The 21905-nt window shown below is 47.6% G+C and overlaps 1 protein-coding gene across 4 annotated transcripts in view; it reads right to left on the bottom strand.

Moving 5' to 3' along the window:
* HYOU1 (hypoxia up-regulated 1) overlaps nucleotides 1-21905 on the bottom strand; it is a 68724-nt gene that overhangs the window by 8441 nt on the left and 38378 nt on the right. For 3 of the 4 annotated variants that reach the window (XM_029572368.1, XM_029572366.1, XM_029572367.1), the window contains exons 21-24: nucleotides 18398-18531; nucleotides 18004-18088; nucleotides 12726-12984; nucleotides 6513-6605 (exon numbers count right to left, since the gene is read on the bottom strand). In XM_029572368.1, coding sequence (XP_029428228.1) covers nucleotides 6513-6605; nucleotides 12726-12984; nucleotides 18004-18088; nucleotides 18398-18531 — 571 coding nt within the window. Of the gene's footprint in view, nucleotides 1-6430; nucleotides 6606-12725; nucleotides 12985-18003; nucleotides 18089-18397; nucleotides 18532-21905 lie in introns of all 4 variants that reach the window. The other variant, XR_003852089.1, reaches the window with a different exon arrangement.

Below are 21905 nucleotides of genomic sequence, written 5' to 3'. Positions count from 1 at the left end.
GCATCGGAAGCACAAAGTCCGCGGTAAAGGCAGATTGGCCCCTAGGATCCCCCACTGGGAGAACGGGGTCATCATCGGGGAAATCTTGAAACGAGTCCTGGGGACTCCCAGGACTCAAATCCAGGGGAGAAAGTTGTGGCGGGAGATCCCCTCCCCCTGCCATGGCAGCAAATGTATCCAAAATGGTTGCCGTTCCCGTGCTCAGCGGGAATGGGCCAGCCTCATCCACCTGCACAGTTGGCTACTTATCCGCACTGTGGGACTTACCCAAAAGTTCTCTCCGCCGCCTCCGATATTCCCTCCCCACTGGAGAGGCACCGGGAACCCAGGCCTGCTCGGGAGAGCCGTGAAGCTGGCTTCCCGCAGGCAGCACACAGAGTTGCACGCAGCATGCCGGAAAGGGGAGAAGCGCACAGGTGCATGTGCATGTCGCCGAGCAAGCCCTAAAATCGAGCGGACCCAGAGAGCCTGAAGCGCAACAGTGAGAAAAATACTGTCACTGCGCTTGTGGAGTAAAGGGCAGTTGCATAGATTTCCTGGTTTGTTTGTTAAAGGCCAAGCTACTCATCCAGAGGAATTCAAAAAACTTCCCTGGAGCTGGTGCGAAGGAGGGGGAGGGACCAGACCACTGGCAATCATCCCAGGCGCCTTACTTGTTTAAGGGAGCAGGCAGGGTGTCCAACCCCAGCTCCGAAGCCACCTCCAACGGGGGGGGGGGGGGAATGGTCCCACCAGGACCTAGCTACCCACTAGGAGGATCAGCACCACCCGCCTGCACAAATCCTTGTTGTCCTGCTTGATTTTTTTTTTTTTTTGTGAACTTCAAGATCAGTTCAGGACCGCAGGTTCTGCACCACCTCCATCTGCTGGAAACAGAGAAATACTGAAGAGACGCAGGTGGCACACCAGATTAAGAGGGGGTACTCTTCAAGTTTTCCTCTGTCTCCATCTGGAAGGGAGGCAAAACCCTCTTGTCTGGACTGATCTGGTTAGATGTCACTCCTCAGGCTGAGCTGGCTGTTTAGAAATCTTAGGGTCTCAGCAAGTTGCTCCATGGCTGTGACCCTCACTAAACAGTGCCTCCTACTTGGAATGTTCCTTGTTTGAAGAGTTCTTCAGCTGTTTATCCAATGATTTTCCTCAGAGCTTTCTTGTTTAAGAGCAGGGGAAGTTTCTTGATGGATAAGTTTAGGAGGTTTGAAAAATATCCCAAAGTCTTAATCTCCTCAGGCGCAGAGATTTGACAGACATTTGGGAACATACAGAACATTATGTTCCAAACCTAAAGCACAGGCCTCTTTTGTGCTTATCCATCATGGACATTCTACTGTCACAGTCCACACACCATTTGAATCAAGAGGCCTTTTTCTGAGCCATGGAGAAAGCTTTATCAAACTATACTGGGCAATTTTAGCAGAAAGATGAAGACGTTTTAACAGAATGAGAAGAAAAAACCGTGTATCTTGAAGGAACCTCACAAGTAATTACAGCATTGTGGGAACACATCCTGTCTGCTCCACAGAAGAAAGAAAGATCGACATGACCTCACATGCTCAGTGACACAAAGCTTTTACTCTAGAACTAGGGCACCTTTGCTCTCTGTATTATTAGTTGATGTCACTCAGATGTGTAACATACTTTCCTGGTTATCCATGGAGAAAGTGGGTTAGTGATGTGATCACACCACATGACAATGTATTTTATTCTCACTCAAACCATGAACATAAAAGGAAAATTGGTTCTTACCTGCTAATTTTCATCCCTGTAATACCACAGATCAGTCCAGACACGTGGGTTAGGCATCCCTAGCAGCAGATGGAGGCAGAGAACAAAACTTTGAGGCACTTATTTAAGAGTGCCACCTGCAGTCCCTCAGTATTGACTTGTACCTAAGCTAAAAAGAGTACAGTCCATCCCCCTTTTCAGAAAAAAACAGTCAAATCACCCCTTGACCTGGATCCTTCCCTACTTCCGTAACAAAAAAACACTGAACCACTAAACTCATTCAAGAACTTATTCACAGTTTGTAAACCTTCTGCAATTAGTATCAGGACATTCAGTCTTTTGGCAGCAAAACAGGGGCGGGTCTCTGGACTGATCTGTGGTATTACAGGAATGAAAATTATCAGGTACGAAAATTTTCCTTTCCTGTTCATACCCAGATCAGTCCAGACAAGTGGGATGAACCCAAGCACCTCTAGACTGGGGGGGGGGGGGGGGAATTCTGGAAGACCCATGCACAGAACCACCCACCAAGAGTCACATCATCCTATGCCCGAACATCCAACCGATAATGCTTGGTGAAAGTATGAAACGTTGACCACGCTGCCACCCTACATATCTCCTGAGACACTGACACTCCACCCAGAAAGCTGCCTGCGCTCTTGTAGAATGCGCTTGCAAACCAACCAGAACTATGCGACCTTTACAAAGATAAGCTTAGGAAATAGTTTCCTTCAACCAACGAGAGATTGTGGCTTTTGAGCTTAATCTCCTTTCTTCGCACCCATCACGAGATACACCAGATCCACAAAATACGGATGATGCGGCCATTCCCGTGCCACCAGAACCACCTTCCCTTGATGTGCCTCTATGCACCGCAAGACTCGACAGATGAGTAGCCAAGGAGGAAACATGTACAGAAGAACTCCCGTTGGCCACAGGCACACTAGAACACCCAAGCTCCTCTACCCCGGCTTCTCTTCTGCGACTGAAAAATCGCTACCTTCGCATTGGCCCTCGTTATCATTAGATCCAACTGAGGAATGCACCATCTGGCACATAGGCAATTCCAGGTCTCCGGGGATAACTCATTCCCCCGGGATCTAGCTGCTGTCTGCTGAGGAAGTCCACCTGCACACTGGCCATGCCTGCGACATGAGATGCAGCTACGCCCATGAGATGCAGTTCCACCCAAACAACTGCTGGGCCTCCAGAACCACTCCGTGACTCTTTGTTCCCCCTTTGATGACTGATGTATGCCGTCGTCACATTGTCCGAAAAGATTCTCACCATCTGGCCCTTGATCCAAAGTAGAAAGGCCTCCAGGGCCCTGCAAACTGCCCTTGTCTCCAGGTGGCTGTTCGACCAGGATGCTTCCGCTGACGACCAAAGACCTTGGGCAGATTGTCCCATGCACACCGCCCCCCCAACCCTTGAGACTGGCGTCTGTGGTCACTACCACCTAAATCTGGGGCCTCCAGATTCACTCCCTTCTCCACGTTATGATGGAAGAGCCACCGCAAGAGACTGGACCTGCATTCTCCTAGAAGAGCTAAAGGAAGGTGATATTCTTCTTACAATGGATTCCATCTGGACAAGAGCGCCTTCTGCAAAGGTTGCATTTGAGCAAAGGCCCATGGAACTAAATCCAATGTGGTAGCCATGGAACCCAGGACCTGCAAATAATTCCAGGCCTTTGGCACTGGCAGACTGAGCAGATGCTTCACCTGCGCCTGCAACTTCAACATTTTGTTTCTAGGTAGCAACACCCTGCCTTTCTAGGTATCGAACTGCGCTCCCAGATACTCCAACTGGGTCGGCATGAAATGACCCTTCGCCGCATTTATCCTCCAACCCAATGAACTCAATCTGTTCTTCTCTTGCTGGATGGATTGACTGCATTCTTCTTCAGTCTTTGCCCAAATGAGCCAATCATCCAGATATGAATGTACCAAAATCCCCTCTCGTCTCAAGGCTACTGCTACCACCACTTTCATGAAGGTGCAGAGCACCGTGGTTAATCCGAAAGGAAGAGCCCAAAACTGAAAATGCTGACCCAGCACCGTGAACCGTAGAAACTTCTGATGATCTCTTCGAAAGGCTATATAGAGGTAGGTCTCAGTTAGGTCCAACGACGCCAAAAACTCCTCTGCGGACAGCTGCTATAACTGTGCGCAACATCTCTATATGGAAATGCAGCACCCTTAAGGCTACATTCACCTTTTGCAAATCCAGAATGGGCCAGAAGGTGCTCTCCTTTTTTGGAACCACGAAATAAATGGAGTACCTCCCCTGTCCCTGCTCAGACAGAGGGACTGAAACCATGGCATCTAATTGTTGTAGCCTCTGTAGAGTCCTCTTTACTGCTTCCCATTTGCTTCGAGACAAGCAGTGGGACTCTAGAAAGGCCTCCCTGACAGGGCGCAAAAATTCTAATGCGTAGCTGTCTCTTACCACTTCTAGGACCCACTGATTCGTGGTAATCTTGGCCCATCCCTCATAAGAGCGGGCCAACCTGCCCCCCCCCCCCCCCCCCCCCCCAATTCCATGGAGAGAAGGGCATACCTGGCTTCATTGTGCTGACTTTCCTCCTCCAGTGCCTTGACTGGCGACAGTCCTGGAAGATCTGCGGACATCCCGAAAGAGCTACTGTCTATCCAAAGACCGCTTCAGCCCCAAAGCTGAGGAAGTCTTGCCTGAACAAAACCACCTCGTATCCCGAAAACGGGACCAGGGAGGGAAAACCTTCTTGCCACCCCTCTTATCTACAGACAACTTATTTCCTTTGGACTCCCACAAAGACTTCATCAACTGATCCAAATCCTTCCCAAACAAAAACTTCCCTTGAAAAGGGAGATTACACAAATGAGTCTTGGACCACATCAGCCAACCAATTGCGCAACCATAAAAGCCTGCGGGCCATCACCGCCGAGACCATGCTCCTGGCCAAGGTATGCACCAAGTCATACGCTGCATCTGCCACATAAGCCACTCCAGCTTCCAGCCGTGCAGACTGCATGGAGCTGAACCCCCCCCCCTGGTTGAAGCCTGCTCCTGAGCTTTTTGAACCCAGCACAAACAAGCCCTCTGCATCATATTGCCACAGATCACCACCCTCAGGCTCAAAGCAGAAACCTCAAACATCCATTTCAACTGAATCTCCAATTTACGGTCCTGCACATACTTCGGACAGGCTGAACATGTCACCGGAATGGCTGTCTTTTTGGTAAGGGCGGACACTGCTGCATCCACTTTTGGAACCCTTAGATCCAGCGTCTCTTCCATCAACAGGTACAGTTACACCATTGCCCGGTCGACTTTCAAGCCCACCTCTGGGAAGTCCTACTCCCGGTTTACCAGCTTACGGATCTTCTTAGGCAGTGGATCAACTCTGGGGTCATCATCCTCCATCACCGGCACCTCATCTGGATCATGGTCATCCTTATTCGCATCAGGATTGGCATTCGGGTCCACATCTGCACCAGCATCCGAGTCCGCAGAATCCTCCTGTGGGTCAGAGTTGACCAAATCTCTGGGATCACTCTCGGCCCCTGTTCGACCAAGACTCAGATGCCATAACAAGCAGAGCGACCTGGGTACCCTTCTCTGGGACACTTCCCTCCTATTCCCTTTCTCGCTTGAAAGGCCTTATGAAGGAGTAGGACAAACTCCAGAGGAAATGCCACTAGATCCTCCTCCATCCTGATCCTCTGCAGGAGTCTGATCCACAGCTGAGAGCCAGCCCAGCTATTGAATTTGATCCCCCTGGGACCACAGCTGCAGCTCCCAACAATCTAGGGCCCCTTCTTTCACCAGCTGCACTTGCAAAGGGTTCCCTACTCCCCTGACGTGTAGCCAGTACAGAGGGAACATATACTGAGCCTCACAGACCAGAACTTTGGCACCATTCCCCACGAGGCACAAGCAGCAGTGTGAAGTTAAAAAAAAAAAAAAAAAAAAAAAAAGCCCTGCGCACGCCAAACGGCGTGCGGCAGACCTCCTTCAAACCACAGGATCCCCCAGTGAAAGGAAAAGAAAAGGCCAGGCTCACAACTCACTTCCTGCTCCTGGCGCAGACAGCCCCCACTGCCGAAAGCGCCCCATTACTGAACCACCAAAAACTGAAGTTCCTGACTTCCCCTAATCTGCTTCTCTTTTTTTTAAACTTAACAACAAAAGAAGAAAAACAGGAATACTTCCCTGTCCAAGGACAAGGCAACGAGGGAGCCAGTCCCCTGGCTATCAGGGCCTCAGACAGACAGGGGTTACCAACCTCCTGGTTCCATCTGAGGGATGGATCACAAAAGGTACCCAACACCTTCAGCTATCACTTTTTTTTTTTTAATCAAGACTGCAGTTTTGCACCTTACCATCTGCAGGAGACAGAAATACTGAGGGACTGCAGGTGGTGCTCTCTGTTATGTAGCAGTGTCTCAAAGTTTTTGTTCTCCGCCTCCATCTGCTGGTAGGGATGCGTAACCCACTTGTCTGGACAGGAACTAATTCTAAAGTGGGGCCATTACCTGCTATCCTGAAGAGTGCCAGGAATTGTATTATACTCAGCAAAACACCATAATCCTGCATTGGATTCTAGTATCCCAGGCAACCAGTCTTCTTGTAAGTCAGCAAAGTACTGCCTGTATCCTAATATCTATTTGCACTGAGGCCTCACCAGTATTTCATAATTCAGAAACAAGCTGTGGTTTACCTTCCAGCTTAGGGACTCCAGCCCCTTGCCTGTACCAAGACCTCATCAATGCTCTATAATTCAGAAGCAAGTCTTGGTTTACCTTCCAACTCAGGTGGCTCCAGCCCTCTGCCTGAACTGCTCTCCATCTCTTCTGGTAGGGATTCCTTGACAGGACTTTTACCATCCGACTTATCTATGAGAGGGAAACAGAGTAGCATTTACAAGCATTGGCAGATGCACTAACTCATCAACACTTTACCTCCACAACATGTCATGATGCAGAATACACTGGAGTCTTGGGTCACATGTTACGAGCTATAGTTACAAAGTTTTGGATAAAGATATGCTGTTGCCCTACAGACTGGGGGATTACTGGTTTATCAGAGAATGTTTCACTTATTAATCAATCAAATAAAGAATTTTGCAAAGGATCAGGACCGCAGGTTATGCCATCCTTCATCTACTGGAGTCAGAGAAATACTGAAGGATCCAGGTGGCACACCAGTTTATCTGGGGGTGCTTTTGAGCTTTTCTCTGACTCCATCTGCTGGAAGAGAGGCATAACCCAGCGGTCTGGACTGATCCTGGTATGTACAGGGAAAAGAAAATTATTTCCTTACCTGCTAATTTTCGTTCCTGTAGTACCATGGATCAGTCCAGACCGTGGGTTATGTCCCCCTTTCAGCAGATGGAGTTAGAGCAAAAACTGAGAGGGCGGTCCCTCATGACTGGTGCGCCGTCTGTAAACCTTCAGTATTAAGAATATCCAAGCAACAAAGAAAAACCCCTTGGATGGATCAATACAAAAATGAATATCAACTAAATTGAACATCAAACTGTAAATCTGAATAGGCAAACTTGCAATGTGGACTCTCAGTCAGTCCCAAACAGGTCCTGAGATGATTACACAGTCGAGCTGAAGGATTAACCCAAAGAAAAACCCCCAAAATCTTTAGGGTGGCCATCTGGACTGATCCATGGTACTACAGGAACGAAAGTTAGCAGGTAAAGAAATAATTTTCTTTTCCCTGTACGTACCCGGATCAGTCCAGACCGTGGGATGTACCAAAGCTTCCCTTAAATAGGGTGGGCCACTGATATCCCAGCTTGAATGACCTGAGCCCCAACAGAACCAGAGGTCGTTGATTGCAGATACAAGCGATAGTGATGCGCAAAAGTGTGCAAAGACTTCCAAGTGGCCGCTCAGCAAAATTCCTGCGGAGAAACCACTCTTTCTGCCCAGGAAGCTGCTTGAGCTCGGAGAGAATGAGCTTTAATACAGTCTGGGGGCTAACGCCCCGCGCCAATGTACATGGTAGAGTTTCTTCCTTCATCCATCGGGCAATAGTGGTCTTTGAAGCCTAATTCCCCTTCTTGGGACCATTTCAGAAGACAAAAAGATGATCTGATAAGCGGTAGTCGTTAGTAATCTCCAGATATTGAAGGAGGGCTTGCTCAAGCAAGCCCTCCATCTAGGTGCCCAAGCTCCTTGGAATCCTCATCCTGGAATGATGGCAGAACCACCAACTGATTCAGATGAAAAGACGAGACCACCTTTGGAAGGAAAGATGGTACGATACCCGAGAATAATCCGGGATCTGTAGAGCGGAGATAAGGCTCTCTACATGACAAGGCCTGCAGCTCCGAGATTCTGCGAGCGCAACAGATGACAACCAAGGAAACTGTCTTAAGAGTCAGGTCCTTGAGGGTAGCGCTCTACAGTGGTTCAAAGGGCAGCCCGCCAAGAATACGAAGGATCAAAATCAAAACTTCCCGAGGGGCATAAATTGCGAATCGGTGTTTCACATGCTTTACTCCCTTCAAGAACCAGACCACGTCTGGGTGTGTCGCAAGAGGACCATACCAAAGACGAACTAGAGCACCTAAGTCTGCCACCTGAACGCGGAGAAAATTGTAGGCTAATCCCCTCTCCAGCCCTTGCTGTAAGAATGACAAGATCTGGGCTATGGTCGCACATCGTGGAGAGAGACGTGAGGACTGGCAGTAAGCCTCAAAAACTTTCCAAGCTTGGACATAGGACCTGGAGGTGGAAGGCTTCCTAACCTTGAGAAGAGTGGCGATAACCGCCGCTGGATACCCGTCTCCTTAGCCGGTGCCGTTCCAAAAGCCAGGCCACTAGACCTGGTCGAAAAATACTGGTCCCTGCTGTAGGAGATTCGACAGATGCCCCAGGTGCAGTGGGCCGTCCACCGCTAGGTTGACTAAGTCTGCGAACCACGACCAACGAGGCCACGAGGATCACAGGCCCCTGGTGACCCTCTATTCTTCGGAGCACTCTTCCCACCAGGGACCAAGGTGGGAACTCGGAACATAGGATGTTCCTCTGCCACGGGAGGATTAGGGCAACGATGCCTTCTGCGCCGTGCTCCCTTCTGTGGCTGAAAAAGCACAGAGCCTTTGCGTTCCCATCAGATCCAGATGGGGAGTCCCCCCATCACGTGATGAGTAGTGCCACTGCCTCCTGGGATAGTTCCCATTCTCCGGGATCTAAGCGCTGGCAACTTAAAAAAAGCCGCCTGAACATTGTCCACCCTTGCAATGTGAGATGCCGCCAGATGAGACAGGTGGCGTTCCGCCCACGGCATCAGCTTGTTAGTCTCTCGAGTCACATGGAGACTTCTTGTTCCCCCTGACGATTGATGTACACCACAGTCGTGGCATTGTTGGAGAGGATCCGGACTGCTCGACCTTGTGCTAGGAGCAGAAAATGCTGCAGCGCAAGACGGACCGCTCGTCTCTAGACAGTGGATTGGCCAAGTTGCCTGTTCTGGTGTCCACTGACCCTGCGTCGAGTGCCGACTGCACACTGGCCCCAGCCAGTAAGGCTGGCGTCTGTTGTAACGAGTACCCATTGTGGAACCTCGAGCTCTACTCCTCAAAGCAAATGATCCAGGTCGAGCCACCAGGTCAGGCTGTCCTTGGGTAGGGGCAGTATCGGCAGAGGAGCCTGAAATTCCTGAGATACCGTCTTCCAACAGGAGAGTAATGCTCTTTGTAAGGGATGCATGTGGGCAAAGGCACAACATCTATCTTGGAGGCCATGGAACCTAGCAACTGGAGACAGTCCCAGGCTGTGGGAAGTCTGAGGTCCCGAAACGCTGAACCTGAGCAAGGAGCGATTGGGCCCACTCCAGACGAAGAGAGCCTGTGCCTACTTTGATGTTGAAATGAGGTCCCAGAAAGTCGAGGGACCAGGATCCGGTTCCTTCCTCAGGGCCACCGCCACCACTACCATCACCTTGGTAAAGGTGCGAGGAGCGGTTGCCAGGCCGAATGGCAGGGCCTGAACTGTAAGTGCTGCCCCAAAATCTTGAAGCAAAGGAGGCGCTGATGCTGATGCTCCTTCAGGATGGGGATATGAAGATAAGCCTCAGTCAAGTCCAAGGACGCCAGGAATTCTCCCCAGTGCACCTCAGCAATCCCTGAGCGCAGAGTTTCCATCCTGAAGTGTGGTATCTTGAGCGTGCTGTTGTCCATCTTGAGATCCAGGATCGGCCGGAAGGAGCCTTCTTGCTTGGGGGCACCAGAAGAATGGCTCCAAGATCCAGGAGGCTGTCTAGCGTCTGACGTACTGCGCCCTGTTTCCTTAGTCTGCACGGAAACAAGACAAACCTGTCTGAGAGGTCAAGCAAATTCTAAAGCGTAACCATGCTGTAGAATATCCAGGACACCCTGGTCTGAGGTGAATGTGACCCACTCCTCGTAGAAGAGTGACAGGCATCCTCCTATCCGGGGAATCAAAGAGTGGGACGGCAGTCCCTTGGGCCAGGGTGTCTCTGGCTGACCTTCATCCCTGAAAGGAATGAGACCAGGACTGCGATCTAGACGAGGGAGGCCTGTGGGACACTAGCCGCACCTGGCGGAAGAGTCGTTGTCCTCTGAAACGGTTCCACGCGGAGCGGTACATTTTGGATCTCCGAGGATGACCTTCCGGTAACTTAAGTACCTTATGCTCCTGGAGCGACTTAATAAGTTGCTCCATCTCCTCTCCAAACAACAACTTACCCTTGAAGGGAAGGAAGCCAAGTTGAGATTAGGAGGAGGAATCCGCGGACCAGGTCCTGAGCCAGAGGAGAAGCCGAGCTGAGACTATGGTCTGGCCAGAACCTGGAGAAGATCATACAGCGTGTCCGCGCCATACGCTATGACTGCTTCCAGCCTTTCCGCCTGTTGTGCCTCCCCTGGAGGCAGGTCCTGAGTCCCGAGTAGTTGTTGGACCCAACGGAGTCATGCAGGGAGCTACAAACAGCAGCCCGAACTCCCAAGGGGGATGCCTCAAACACTCTTCAAATACACCTCGAGTTTGCGGGCCTGCAAATCCCTGAGGGCTGCTCCTCCAGTCACAGGAATGTGTGTCCTAGCCGTGACTGCGGATACCGACGCATCCACCTTCGGTACCTGAAGTAGTTCCAGGGTCTCCTCGTGGAGTGGATACAGTCTGTCCATCACTCTGCCAACCCGCAGAGAGGCCTCCGGAGTCTCCCACCCCCTGGACAGCAATTGGAGGAGCACAGGATGTAAAGGAAATCTTTGAAGGTGGCTTGAACCCTGGTAGGACGGGATCCCCTCTCTTCAGTGCAGTGCTGGCAGCAGGAGTCTCCTGGGGGGGCCTCAATATCTAATCTGGCCAGGACATGTGTGATAAGCGGAACCATCTCATCGCTCTGTAAAAGGCATAGAACCCGAGGAACATCCCCTTCGACTTGCGCTGAGGGCGTCTGGTCATCTAGATCAGGGTCCACTGCAGGGTCCGTCGGGGGCGGAGGGTCAGGACCGGTTGGATGGGCAACCTGCTGAACCCTAGAGTATCCCGAAGGGGCCACTGGAACAGCAGGGCCAGAAATACTGGTGCTCTACCGGGCCATGACGGTACCGATCCCTGAGGGCCCCCCTGCCATGTCTGGGAGTTGCCCCAGACTGACCACTTTAGGAGGGGGAGCCCAAACCGCATCCTGGTGCTGGCTGAGCCTTGCCAAATAAGCCCCATGCATCAGCAGAATAAATTCTGTGGAAAAAGGCTCCGGGGGATGGATAGCCGAGGGGGGGGGAGTGTCCTCTGAGGGCGGCTCTGCATCGGGGAGGTGCGCCGGAAAGAGAACTGGAGGAGAATGAGGTCCGTCCGGGTCTGAATCCCCAGGAGGCAGCGCTGGAGCAGCAAGTAGTGGATCCAAGATGGCTGCTGTTCCCACGTTGGACGGGAACGGGGCCAACCTCCTCAGAGCCTGGCGCGCGAAACAGACCACCTTCTACGACTCGAGGTGCCCTCCCCACCGGGGAGGCACAGAGCACACAGGCCTTCCCGGGATAGCCGCGATCCGGGCTCCCCGCAGGTGCTGCATCACTTCAGCCGAAGCATGGAGGCAAGTAAAGAAGGGCTTGGAACCCAGACCTCCGAAAACCTTCGATAGCAGGAACGAAATCAAAGTCCTGCGCTGCCTGACTAACGACCCGTTCTGTTTTTTTCCCCCAAGCCAGAGGGATCTCGCGTCTGAGGAAACGACATCTCTGAGCAGTGGGTCGATATCGAGGGGGAGAGGTTGGACCACCAACTTCACCCCTAAAGGCAGCAAATGACCGCCCTGTAAAAGGAAAGTTAACAAACTTACCCCCAAAACGATACAGCAATAAATAAAGACGACAGGTCTGCCACTGAATGAAAGCTCTGCCTGCAAGCCTGCAGCAGGACAGCTCATAGAAAGTAGAGCAAAGCTACAATGAAAAGCCTTTGCCTTTCTTTTTTTTTTTTTTAAATAAGATCCATCCAAGTAAAAAGTGTTAAGAAAACAGGAGACAAAACAAAGACTATTCTCACAGAAAGAAAATGGGAGAACCGAAGGTGCAACCCGAAACTGCTGGAGTCAGAGAAATACTGAAGGTTTACAGAGGGCGCACCAGTCATGAGGGACCGCCCTCTCAGTTTTTGCTCTGTCTCCATCTGCTGAAGGAGGACATAACCCATTGTCCCCCTGGACCATAATCCTGGTACGTACAGGGAATGACAGTTGCATGTGTGTGTTTCACAAATCACAAGCTGCACATAAAACTTATATCTATCTAGTGCTTGTTTTACAAGTGCTTATTTCATGTTATGTGCAGCTTGTAATTTGTGAAACACACATGCAACTGTCATATTTCCTGATAGAGATTTTTGTATTAGTGTAAGCAGCCTTTAATCCAGTCAGACTCTACTCATCTCAACTTCAGAATTTTTACTTCTTGTCAGCAAAGATACCACCATAAATGAAATGCCCACACCCACTGCCTATATTTCTTCAAGTTGTCCACTCCTCACCTTTCTGGATCTCTTCTACAGGGGGAATCACTTTCTCACTCTCTGCAGAAGATGCTGTTGTGTTTTTCTCTTCAGTTTTTGTTGCATTTTTCTCCTTGTCTTTCTTGGTCTTGGGTTTGGCAAACTTTGCCTTGTTGAGGAGGTACTGCACCTCTCGGTCTAGGATTGCCAGCTTCTGCTCTATGTCTTTGGACAGCAGAACTGGTTTTTGAGAGGGCAGCAACTTATCCTGCTCTGCCAAAGTCTCATTTCTCCAAATCTGAAAAGTATTACAATATTAAGTTAGCAGTAACTCCCCAACCTTTACATCTTAAATGAAAAGGCTCAAAAATGAAGTACATGGTACAGTTTATTTGAACCCTTTGATAGTAATTATTGACCCAAGTGTGTTTTTGAAATTAAACCTCACTTTTTACTTCTTGAAAATCCTGCCAAAAATACTTGCTGCTGAAAACAAAATATGCTAACATTTTGTATAACCTACAAAAGACAGGTAATAAGCAGTATCTCCTGAAATGTATTTATTCTCAATAAAACTATTACTTAAAATAATGTAGACGAGAACAAGATGCTGCTTCAGTAAAATGGATTTATTTTAAATTAAAAGTTATGCTGGATACTCACATCTAGGGCCTGATTCATCAAGATTTACCCTTTTTTGTCCATGATAAACACACTAACAGGCTACTTTTAAAAGTGCGCACATTTGCATGCGTAAGATTTAAAATACATCTACTGCACTTAAACATGCTAATTTTAAGCATTTACTTGAGCAAACATACTTTGCTTATCTTCCTTAGGACTCTGTTGGCTTTAACACACATAGGTAACTGGATTTGAAAACATGCACAAGCGACATTCCCAGTTTTTCCAATTAGTCCAGTTTGCCCAGTGAATAGAGGTCTTCCAGACCCCTAACCCAGTCATGTTAGGCCTAAGAAGTGATTTTTGCAGACTTGCTCCTCATCAGGAGCAGCAGTAAATATACGCAGCTAACAAGCCAAGGAACGCTGCGGCCTCCTGAAGTCTACAGACAACTTCATGCAGTTGAAGTCTTAAGCATGATCTGCACTTTGACTTTAAGCACATCATTGTGGAAAACAGTCTCGCACAAATAAGTGGTTCTGTTGAAAAAAAAAAAAAAGGAAAAATTGGTTTACCTGCTAATTTTCATTCCTGTAGTACCACTGATCGGTCCAAACTCCTGGGATTTGCCTCTCTTCCAGCAGGTGGAGACAGAGAAAGTTTCGCAGACACCGCCTCTTAATCCGGTGTGCCACCTCAGTCTCAGTATTACTCAAAAAAAAAAATTTAACCACCCAACATTATAATACCCCCCAAACGAACAGAGGAAAGAGGAAATTCATAATAGAGAGCCATATCCAAAAATGGAACCTTTCCTGAAAGACTAATGATAAACTTGTGCCATTCTTCAGAATTCTTTACAATTATTATAGAAAACAGATCAAGCAAACTCTCCAAACCTCCACCACCAGGTGGGACTCTGAACTGATCTGTGGTACTACAGGAACGTACCCAGATCAGTCCACACTTCTGCGATGTACCAAAGCTTCCCTAACCGGGATGGGACTGTGAGAGTCCCGCTCAAAAGTACATTTTCACTGATTACCAATGTCCAAGGCCTGGACATCCAAATTGGTAGTGCCTGGTAAAGGTATGCAAAGACTTCCAAGTAGCTGCCCTGCAAATAGCAACACTAGCTGACATTCTGCCCAGGAGGCTGCCTGGAACCAGGTAGAATGAGCCTTTAATCCCTCCAGGATAGGACGACCGTGACAGATATATGCAGAAGCAATTGCCTCCTTCAACCAACACGCAATCGAGGCTTTTGAAGCTTCTGACCCTTTTTTCACCATTCCATAGCACAAAAAGGTGATCCGATAATCTGAAACTGTTAGTGATCTCTAGATACCACAACAAAGCCCTTCTGACATTCAGACATCTCAAATCTTTTGCATGAGGTACACCAACCTCCAAATTTGGAAAAGCTGGCAGCTCAACTGATTTAAGTAGAACACCAAAACCACCTTCAGCAAAAAAGATGGGACCATCCACAAAGACTCCAGAATCCGAAATCTGCAAAAAAGGTTCTCTACATGATAGGGCTTGACGTTCTGACACCCTTCTGGCTGTCCCTTTTTTCTTAACTGCAGGTTTGCACCTCTACCATCTGCTGGAGATAGAGAAATACTGAGGGACTGCAGGTAGTACACAAGGTTAAGAGGGGGTGTCTTCAAAATTTTCTCTGTCTCCATCTGCTGGAAGGGAGGCAAAACCCAGGAGTCTGGACTGATCTGGGTATGTACAAGGAAAGTACTTATGCAAAAGGCAAAGTTCTTATAAAATGGATACTTCCGTTTCCCCTCAAGTATCCAAAAAAAAAAAAAAAAAAATTAAATCTTAAATCAGACTGCAGGCTTTGCACCTCCACCATCTGCTGGAGACAGAAATACTGAGAGACTGCAGGTGGCACCTCAGCTTAAGTGGCAGTGCCAGTAAAACTCTCTCTGTCTTCATCTGCTGCAGGGGAAGCAAAACCCAGGAGTCTGGACTGATCTGGGTACGTTCAGGGAACTGGTAGATTAAGTGGTAAAACTGGAAATGTTCTTCATGTGAGCCTGTTTTAAAATCCACTTACCTGCGTCTATTAAAGCCAACAAAGTCCTAAAGAAGATAACGTGAAGTACATTTGCTCAAGTAATGCTTTAAAATTAGGAGCACTCATCTGCACAGTAGGCGTATTTTAAATTATATGCGAGCAACTGTGTGCATGATTTAAAATTCCACCGTATGGGCATCCACAGACTTGTTTTAAAGTGATAGGATCAGTGAATGCACTTAAGACAATCAGTTGCTTAAGGAGTTTTGTCCATTCCTTGAACTTAAAGGTTCACGGAGGCCAATATTCAAAAACCCAAATAATGGATAACTTGTCTAGTTGGACAGGGATATTCAGCGAGCTAAACTTCCCGCTGAATATCTGTAAATAAAGTTATCCGGCTACATCTAGCCAAACAACTTGGAAACTTAACCAGCTATGTTTGAATACTGCTAATTAGATTATCTGAATACCTGAGTTATCTGAAAAGCCAGATAACTTTGCCTTTACCAGCTATATTCAAAAGCATATAATCAGTTAAGAGGCAATCTTGCAATGAAAAAAAAAAAAAAGAAAAAACCCAAACCAAACCATCTCACATGCCTATTGGCCCAGTCACCCAACTTCCACCCCAGTAAAATTAATGCTTGCGCTGCCAGCCAACCTCCACCTCCTAGGACACCCCCTCCCCCCCCCCAAAAAAAAAATTAAAGTTGCAGGACTATAGGCTCAAAAAGCCTTCCACCCCACCTCAAAAGTCAATACACCATAATAGTTGGCCTTCACAACAGGTCACCTTTACCATTCACTACCACCAATTCCCTTACTGCAACCAGGCGCTCAGAACTAGCATCCAGCTCCCAGTATGTCTAAGAGGATTAGGGAGAGTGCCCTCCTGCTCAAGGCCAGCGATTATGGCATTTTATTCGCTTTTGGGGTAGGAAGAGGATCTGTCTATAGTACTGCAACCACATTTTTTGGGGGGGTGGGTCAGGGTTGGGTCAACAGTGCTGGATAAACTTTAACCCTGCTCCTGCACACATCTAGAAATAGCCAAACAACTTATTCAGCTAACTCCAAACACTGAAATTAGCCAAATAAGTTATTCAGCTCCATCCTGGAATGCCCCCACATATTCAACTCAATTTTATCCAGATAATCACTTATCTGCATAAGTGCCTGATATATTTAAAAGTCGGCATCTAGCCAGATAACTCACAAATTATCTGGATAAATACCTTTGAATACTGACCTCATGGCATTCTGTTTAGAAGTCAGACCACTAAGAAAACCGAAATCTGAGCCATCATTGATCACCAAGTTCCTAGTAGTGGTACTCTCTTCAAAAGAAATTTGTATTCTGAAAGTAGTTCCTGGAAATGCTCCAAAAGATTGCTTTTGCTGGGTCAAAGCATTTTAGAATGCAAACTAAAGTGGCCATACTAGCATAAGGTTTAGACAGGAGGGTCTTAAACTGCCTAGGTTGTATTGCCCTGGCATGGATTAAGCTATCTTCACAAGCAAATCCAGGACATGCTTTAAATGGGGTACTTTTGCACACAAAAGCCTGCAAATGGAAGAAGCCATGATAGCTAAGGTAATCAGGGAAAAGCTTTATCGCTGTGTGTTTTTGCACAGGGACACTGATCTTTTTGAAGAATCCTGAAAAGCCTAACATTTTGGCCACCTGATATGCCAGTCAGTGTAACAATCGCCAGCATATCATTTCACACTGCAATATTCAAAAGCTATCCTGAAAAAAAACAAACTTCCTACAATGTCACGTGATTATCGCTATGGTGAAGTAAGCACACACACTTTTTAATCCCAGTTTGAGCTCTTGATAAAAAAAAACCAAACTTGTTTAAAGTCAAGCATGCATATTCATGATCCCTTCTGTGGACACCTTGGCTCATGTTTCGTTTAATTCTAAATGAAGAAGTTGTTTTGAGATTTATGCGAAGAGAGCCCTCTGATGCACAGAGATTTGAAATGTGATATGTCATGCAGTAATTTGGTCTCTTGAAGGGAAGAAAAAAATTACTTCATCAAAAACAAAATAAAGTGCATAAAATAATTTGATACATTAAAAAGAAAAAGATCACCAATTATATTTCAAATCACACTCTATACCTGAAGCCTGTTTATAATGGGCTTCAGACATAGCCTTTTTAAAAGTAAGGTTTGGTGAATGCTATTGTGTGATTGCTTTCTGTTACATTCCAGTACAGTCTCATGCTAATCCACAATTTAAAATTATTCACCATTAAAAAACAAAACCTCCAGAATACATCTGTTAAGCGATACCAAAACAAAAAACAAAAAAAAAAAAAAAGACATACTATGGTCTTTGAAATTTAATCCAGAAAAGGCATCTGATTTCATAAACTGCCTGTAAAATTACTGGGTAGTAAGGAAAGCAGATCACAAAGGTTTGTTTATTTTTTTTTATTTGATTATTCACGAGGGCCTCAGGGAACATTGGACATTCTGGAGGTAACAAGTTGCCCTCAAGCCATAGATTGGCGAACCCTGGAGTTACCGGTTTGTAGCCCACTCCACAACTTATCCTAATCGGAAATGTTCACACTGGTTGGGGTAGGAAAGACCACAGGTTAACACCAGAGCCTTTATTCTATCCCCATGCTGCCTCCTTACCCATGTCTCATTGATCACTTTCTCCAGCATGCTGAGCTCTACTTCAGTAAAAATCTGGTCAACGTCTGGGATCATTCGGGCTCCCCTAGAAGACAGAAGAGAAAAGTTCATTTTATAATGGGCACCTTGTACACCTTGCTAAAAGTAAATCTGTCTGAGCATCACATACAGACAAGGGAGCCTCCAATATCTAAAGGGGATTACTCAACAAGTCAGGAAAGCAGTACATGCAAATAAAGCACAGAGGGATAGTGGCATGGGAAGGGGACAGAATATTAATATGAACAAGAAGCGCCACTTGACGTTATAAAGAAGAAAGGAGTGCAGAATACATGTTGCCACAGGTGTCTTCACCAGCCACCCTGCCCCCTGCATGGCTAGAGCCTCCCCTTACTTAAGGAAGATGTTCGAGTGGTTGAGCAGACTAGTCAGGGCTGCTAGGCGGTCTGGCCACTTCCTCCTTTCCTCCACTCGAAAGAAGAGGCTCCTGCAGGTTTTCTTCAGCTCCGAGAGCTTCTCTTTCATCTCCTAATGCCCAGAAAGAGGATAGGAGATCATTAAGATCATTTTTATACTGCGTTGTGTGCAAAACCTTAGCCACCCTTAGTCAATTTGTCTGTTTCAATGATTTTCTAAGTGAACAAAAGCTGACACAGCCTCTACATGGCACAAAATTAAACACAGAAGTGCAAAAAAGGTGTAGACAAAAAGCATTAACTTTGTATAGACAATAGGTAAACAACATTTTTCTGCAATTTTAATGCAAAAAGGAAAATTGGTTCTTACCTGCTAATTTTTGTTCCAGTAGTATCACAGTTCAGTTCAGACTCCTGGGTTTTACCTCCCTTCCAGGAGATGGAGACAGAGAAAGTTTTAGGCACTGCCTCTTAACTCTGTGTGCCACCTGCAGCTCCTCAGTATTAATCAGTACCCAAGCATAAAATATTTATCAAAACTTCTAACAAATCAACTCTACTATATTCCCTGGAACAAGCGGAAGACAAAGGAAATTCGTAATTAAATTTGGAATACTTCTTGAAAGGACTAATGAGAAGCCTGTGCCATTCTTCAGAATGATTAAAGTAGATAGATCGAGCGGACTCTCCAAACCTCACCACCACTGGGCGGGACTTTGGACTGATCTGTGGTACTACAAGAACAAAAATTAGCAGGTAAGAACCAATTTTCCTTTCCCTGTATGTACCCAGATCAGTCCAGACTCCTGGGATGCACCAAAGCTCCCCTAACCAGGGTGGGAATTTGAGAGTCCGTCTCGAAGTACTTTCACCAAAACTGCTGACATCCAAGGTCTGGATGTCCAATCAGTAGTGTCTGGCACATGTTGGCAAAGACTTTCAAGTAGCCGCCCTGCAAATGTCTTGCAGCGATACCAGTTGGCACTTTGCACAGGAGGCTGCCTGTGAATGGGTGGAATGAGCCCTTATCCCCTTCTGCGAAGAGTCACCCACGACAGATATGTGGAACCAATAGCATCCTTCAACCAATGTGATAGTGGCCTTTGACGCTTTCTGACCCTTTTTTGAACCACTCCATAGCACTAAAAGGTGATCTGACAATCTGAAACTGTTCATGACCTCTAGGTACCGCAATGAAGCCCTTCTGACGTCCAAACATCTTAACTCCTTTGCATGAGGTGTACCAGTTTCCAAACTGGTAAAGGCTGGAAACTCCATAGACTAAGTGGAACGCTGAAACAATCTTTGGCAGGAAAGAGAACAGTCTTCAGACATTCCGGAATCCGAAATTCGCAAGAAAGGTTCCCTACATGACAGGGCTTGAAGTTCAGATACCCTTCTGGCTGAACAAATCACCACCAAGAAAACTACCTTCAGAGTCCGATCCTTTTTGGTGGCCCTCTTAAGAGGCTCAAATGGTGCTTCACACATGCCCTTGAGGATCAAGTTAAGGCTCCAAGAAGGGCACACCTTATGAAGGAAAAGTACCACATCCAGATGCACCGCAAGAGTTGCTCCATGAACCTTGCCCCACAAAAAGCTCAGGACTGATATCTGTACTTTCAGGGAACTAAAAGGACAAAGCTTTCATTAGGCCTCTCTGCAAAAAGGCCAGAATCTGCGCCACCGAAGCTCTGAGGATCAACCCCTGCTCCATACACCAAGATTCGAAGACTCGCCAAACCCAGAAGTAGAGGCCCTGCGAGCTTCAGATTCCAAACATCCTCCTCCAGATATCCTTTCTTCCTCAACTGCCTCCTTTCAAAAGCTAAGCCGCTAGACAAAAGTGATCCGCTTAATCTGAGAATATAGGGCTCTGTCTTAGAAAATGTAGATGGCCCAGCCTCAGGGGGCCCTTTCACTGCTAGATTGACCAGATCTGCAAACCAAGGCCTTTGGGGCCACTCCAGAGCTATGAGAATCACCTTTCTTGGGTGGGCCACTGTTCTCTATACAACCTTGCCTACCAGAGGCCACAGAGGAAACACATAGATCAGAACGTCATGCAGCCCAGGAAGCACCAGGGCATTGATCCCTTCTGTTCCTTGCTCTCTTCTGCGACTGAAGAAACGTGGCGCCTTGACATTCCTCGTTGCTATTAGATCCATGAGGCTTGCCCCAACTGCGAGAAGTGAGGGTCATTGCTTGCTCAGATAGCTCCCATTCTCCAGGATCTAATCGTTGCTGGCTCAGGAAATCTGCCTGGACATTGTCGGCCCCTATGTGCGAGGCCGCTATCAAGGTCAGATGTCGCTCTGCCCTGGACATCATCTCTGCTTCCTGCACAACCACTCAACTCTTGGTACCTCTGGTGGTTTATGTAGGCTCCAGTCACTGCGATGTCTGACAGGACTCTGACCGCCCAGTTGCGCAAAGGAGGAAGAAAGTCCTTCAGAGCTAACTGCACCACCCTCGACTCTAGGCAATTGATGGACCAAGATGCTTCCTCCGTTGACTATTGGTCCTTCATTGACTGAGACTGACACACACCCCCAACCGGACAGACTGGCGTCAGTAGTCACCACCAACCACTGAGGTACCTAGAGGTCTATCCCACGGCACAGATGATCCCAGCCAAGCCACCACAAAAGACTGGACCTGGAGAACTCTAAGCAGTAGTGAAAGATGAAACTGCTCTAAATTGGATCCCACTGGGAAAGCAACGCTTTCTGTAGAGGTCTCATATAAGCAAATGCCCATGGGACCACCTCTAAGGTCGAGGCCATGGAACAGAGGACCTGCAAATAATTCCAGACCTTGGGCACTCGGGCCTCCAACAGGTTCCAAACTTGCGCCTGCAGTTTGACAGACAATCCGCTCCTTCCAGAGGAAAATTTTCCCCACATGTGTATCGAAGCACGTGCCCAAGAACTCCAGAACCTACGAAGGAGAAAGGTGGCTTTTGGACAGATTCACTACTCAGCCCAAAGATATCAAGTGGTGCAAGACCACTTCCACTGCCTGTCTGCAAAGGACCTCAGACTTCGCTCTGATGAGCCTGTCGTCCAGATATGGATGAACCAGCACGTCCTCCTTTCTGAGGGCTGCCTCTACTATCACCATGACCTTGGAGCCGTGGCTAGACCGAACAGTAGAGCGCAAAACTGAAAATGCTTCCAGAGGATCATAAACCTGAGGTATCTGATGAACCCGGCAGATTCAGATGTGTAAAATACGCTTCAGTCAGATCCAGGCCAACCAAGAACTCTCCGCTTTGCACTGCCGCTATTAGAGACCTGAGATTCTCCATCCGGAAACAGGGAACCTTGAGAGCAACATTTACCTTCAAGACTAGAATTGGACGATAGGTCCCTTCCTTCTTTGGCACCAAAAAATAAATGGAATAACGACCTGTCCCCACTCCTCCTTGGGGACAGAACAATGACCCCCAGCATTTTTAGTCTTTGGATGGTCTGCTGAACAATA

Source organism: Rhinatrema bivittatum, chromosome 12 (assembly GCF_901001135.1).
Source record: "Rhinatrema bivittatum chromosome 12, aRhiBiv1.1, whole genome shotgun sequence".
In the NCBI taxonomy this organism is placed as follows: Eukaryota; Metazoa; Chordata; class Amphibia; order Gymnophiona; family Rhinatrematidae; genus Rhinatrema; species Rhinatrema bivittatum.
This window is presented reverse-complemented; position numbering and strand designations above follow the sequence as displayed.